General features: G+C 37.8%; 1 protein-coding gene across 1 annotated transcript in view; it reads left to right on the top strand.

Moving 5' to 3' along the window:
* Positions 1 to 4,142, top strand: part of NEK4 (NIMA-related kinase 4) — a 73,639-nt gene that overhangs the window by 14,410 nt on the left and 55,087 nt on the right. The window contains exons 6-7 of the mRNA XM_006876056.1: positions 756 to 894; positions 2,912 to 3,310. Of these exons, the coding sequence (XP_006876118.1) occupies positions 756 to 894; positions 2,912 to 3,310 (538 nt within the window). The remainder of the gene's footprint in view (positions 1 to 755; positions 895 to 2,911; positions 3,311 to 4,142) is intronic.

Genomic DNA, 4,142 nt, shown 5'->3' with positions numbered 1-4,142 from the left:
TCACCCAAGATGGTGGCTCCTGGAGCAGCCAAGCGTCCTGGACTAGAAAGTGATAGATTTCTTGCTTCTGCCACAAATTCCCCCAGTTGTAAGCCTTCCAGCCTTCTAAATATTCCTTCATATGTGGTTCAGAGTTCTGGGACCAGCCCCTAAGCCTGCTTGGTCGGGTATTCTGTGTTGTTGTTGGCGGAGCTCCTTTACTGCATTTCCACCCAATCCGCCATCATGTTTGTTCTTCCTCCTGGTCATTCTTTTATATGAGGCAATTTTCCATATATTTTTTCAATAATAAAATTCTAATTTTAAATCATTAGAAAAGTTATAAAGATAATACAGAGTTCCTTTATATCCCTTGTCCAGTTTCCCCTATTGTCAGCATCATATATTACCGTAGTACATTTGTCAAAACTCAGAAAACTAAACTCCATACTTGGCTTCCAGTTGTTCTACTAAAATCCTTCTTCTATACTAGGAGCCATTTCAGTGCACTGAATTACATTTAGTCGTCACATCTCCTTAGTTTCTTTGGGTCTGTGACAGTTTTTCAGCCTTTCCTTATTTATCATGACCTTGACATTTTTGAGGAATTCTGGTCACTTATTTTGTAGAATGTCCCTTAGATTTTCAGAAGGCTATTTTTCTGTAAATAGAGTAGTTCCATAAGGGAGTATAATCAAGATTTTTTGCACATTATTTAAAAACCTTTCATCACTGTATTTGATGGTCACTTTTTCTTCTTTTTTTTCCTCATTTAGAAAAACCTCCAAAAATAATGTTAAAAATGGTGAGTCTAAATCCAAACATGTTCCAGTGGTTTCCAGAAAGGCTGAATCAAATCATGAGGTAATTGCACCCCAACCACACTCCTCTGATGGATCTAAGACGCATATGATGGTACGTTTCTTTTTAAAGGGTACGTGTTTTAGAAATTATCAAAATGATAGGCTAGCTAAGAAAGTTATTTTATGTGAAATGATTGCGTTTTACTAAAGATTCTGTTTTGTAATTAATTATGTATTGTAAAGAAAGAATACTGGTAGAGATGATGCATTTGGGCTGTCAAACTGCTCATGACTTTTTTTTAATTGGGGTGAAATTCCTGTAGCATAAAATTAATCATTTAAAAGTGAACAATTCAATAGTGTTTGGTACATTCACAGTGTTGTCAGTTACCGCTTCAATTTGTTCCAAAACACTTTTATCATTCCCAAATAAACTCCATACTCATTTATCAGTTGCTCCCCATTTCCTCCTCCCCTCAGCCCCTGGCAACCACCAGTCTTCTTTCTGTCTCTATGAATTTACCTATTCTGAGTATTTCCTGTAAATGGAATCATACAATATTTGTCTGATTATACCTAACATTTAATGTAGCAAAAATTTTTTAAGGTTCATTTATACTTTGTAGCACTTGTCTGTACTTCATCCTCTTTTATGGTTGTGTATACACCACAGTGTGTCCATTTATTCATTGATGGACAGTTGAACTGTTTGTACATTTTGACTAGCTCTGCTATGAACTTTTGAGTACAAGTGCCTGTTTTCAGTTCCTTTGGAAATACTCCTAGGAGTGAACTTGCTGGGTCATATAGTAATTCTGGAGTCCTATTGCGTAGTGGTTATGAATCGGGCTGCGAACCGCAAGGTCAGCAGTTCGAAACTACCAGCTGCTCCGCGGGAGAAAGATGAGGCTTTCTGCTCCCGTAAAGATTTACAGCCTTGGAAACCCTGTTCAGGGTTGCTATGGGTCGGAACTGACACGACGGCACATAACAACAACAATTGTGGCACTGTAAGATCAGTAAGTACTGGACTGCTAGCCATGAAGTTGGTGGGTTTGTCAGAAACCCTATACAGGGTCGCTGTGAATCAGAACTGACTCAACTGTGCTTAACAACAACATGGTAATTCTGTTTAACTTTTTGAGAAATTGCCAAGCTTTTCTGTAGTACTGAATCATTTTACGTTACCACCAACAATGTGTAAGGGTTCCGGTTTCTCCATATCTTCACCAGTGTTATTGACCATGACTGTGATCAGCAGGTATAAAGTACTGTACTTGCTGGACACTTGTATACCTTTGGAAAAATGTCTATTCAAGTCCTTTGTCCATTTTTAAATTGAGACATCTTTTTATTGTTGAGTTACAAGAGTTCTTTATATATTCTGGATATTAATCCCTTATTGAACATATGACTTGTAAATATTTTCTCCTATTTTGTAAGTTTTTTACTCTCTTAGCAGTGTTCTTTGGAGCACAAAAGTTGTTTTTTAAAATAATTTTGTTGCTGTTGGGAAGATACACGGCAGAACGTACCCTAGCTTAGCCATTTCTATGTGTCCACTTCAGTGACGTTAATTACATTCTTTGAATTGTACAACTATTTTCACCCTCTTTTTTTCTGAATTGTTCCTCCCCCATTAACATAAATGCAATGCCTTCTACATTAATTTTTTAATTTTTTGAGTTGCTGTTGTTAGTTTGGTCCCACATTTAAAAAAAAAAAAAAATCCCTTACAGATAGTTCTTAAAAGAGCACTATGCTCAAGGCAGACATTCTTTATCAATGAAGTTAAATTGCTGTTTGGTTTAAAGAAGACTTCAGGGGACATGCTTGGTTTACAGTTTCAAGATTATTTTAGGGCGGTAAGCTTTTGCTTCTGATGAAGTCCAGTTTATCTGTGTTTCTTTTGTTGTTTGTACTTTTGGTGTCATCCCTAAGAATCCATTGCCCAACCCATGATCATAAGGGAGTGTAATAAAGATTTGTTGCACATTACTTAAAACATGTATAAACATGTTTTCTTCTGAGAATTTTAGCTCTTAGATTTAGGTCTTCATTCATTTTAAGTGAACTCTTGTATATGGTGCAAGGCATCTGTAATAACTTGGAAGCATGTTTTCATTCAGGGAGAAGACAACTGTTTGCCCCATGAGAAACCCCTAGTTGTTGACCCATTGAAGACACATGCCAGTTTGAAAGGCCATCCCTGTAAACCAGACATGAGCAATACTGCCAAGTCACTAGCCACAGTCAGCAGAGTAAACATCAACATCTTACCTGCAGAAAGGAGGGACTCAGAGAGTGACGCCTTAGTTGGGAAGACTCAACCAAGACACGTGGATCCCTCTAATGAAGTTGAAGGTAAATGCAGTATTCCTCGAGTGAAGGAGGAGAGACTGCAGGATAACAATAAGTCCAGTGTTCAGCTAGAAAACCTAATTCCCTCACGGTCCTTGGATGATGCAGGAAATGATCCAGTAAAGCCTCCATTGTCTCTAAGCAAAGACCAAAAGCCACTGGACCAGGTGAGTAATACCTGTGAAGTGTTGGATTCAGAGAGGATGGGAAAGAGTGGTTACAGTGGTGTGGATTGTGTTCTTTGGCTTTGTTCTTGTTATTTTAGGAAACTCAGTTATTCTGTGTACCATTTTAAGCATAGAAGAAACAAAGTGCAGACCTGAGGGCTTAGAGCTCTTCTGTGCCCTATCATTAGTGTACTTGCTGGAAACATGCTCATATATATTTTTTTCTTGACTTCTGCATCATTCTTCCTTAGTGTTACAAGTGGATGAAAAGTTTCAACAATTAGGTAATATCATATTCCCTCCTGCTTTTGATAAATTAATAGATTTATCTGATTTCTAAAGTTGAGTAAAAAAAAAAAATGTATTTTAGAACCAAAGGGAAAGGTGAGAGAGAATGAAATGCAAGAAACAAAAGAATTTTGATACTAAGAGACTATTCTAAGAAAATTTAGAGATCATTTTCTGTGTGGATATGGTATAGAAGCCTGTTAGATGAAACATGGTAATACTTGAGGACTATCAACACTCATGGAAGCAGCAGTCAAGAAATCAAATGACGTATTACATTAGGCAGATCTGCCGCACAGACCTTTTTAAAGTGTTGAAGAGCAAAGATGTCAGCTTGAGGACTAAGGTGCGCCTGACCCAATCATGGTATTTTCAGTAACCTCATACTCATGCGAAAGTCGGACAGTGAATAAGGAAGACCGTATAAAGGGATAGCGACTGTGTGCTGAAGACCTGGGGGGCACGGGGGAAGGATTGCATGGAGGGGATTGTAACCATGGCAATGAGACGATATACGATAGAATGAATGTAAAACTAATGTTCT

This window comes from Chrysochloris asiatica, unplaced genomic scaffold (genome assembly GCF_000296735.1).
Source record: "Chrysochloris asiatica unplaced genomic scaffold, ChrAsi1.0 scaffold00350, whole genome shotgun sequence".
Classification (NCBI taxonomy): Eukaryota; Metazoa; Chordata; class Mammalia; order Afrosoricida; family Chrysochloridae; genus Chrysochloris; species Chrysochloris asiatica.
This window is presented reverse-complemented; position numbering and strand designations above follow the sequence as displayed.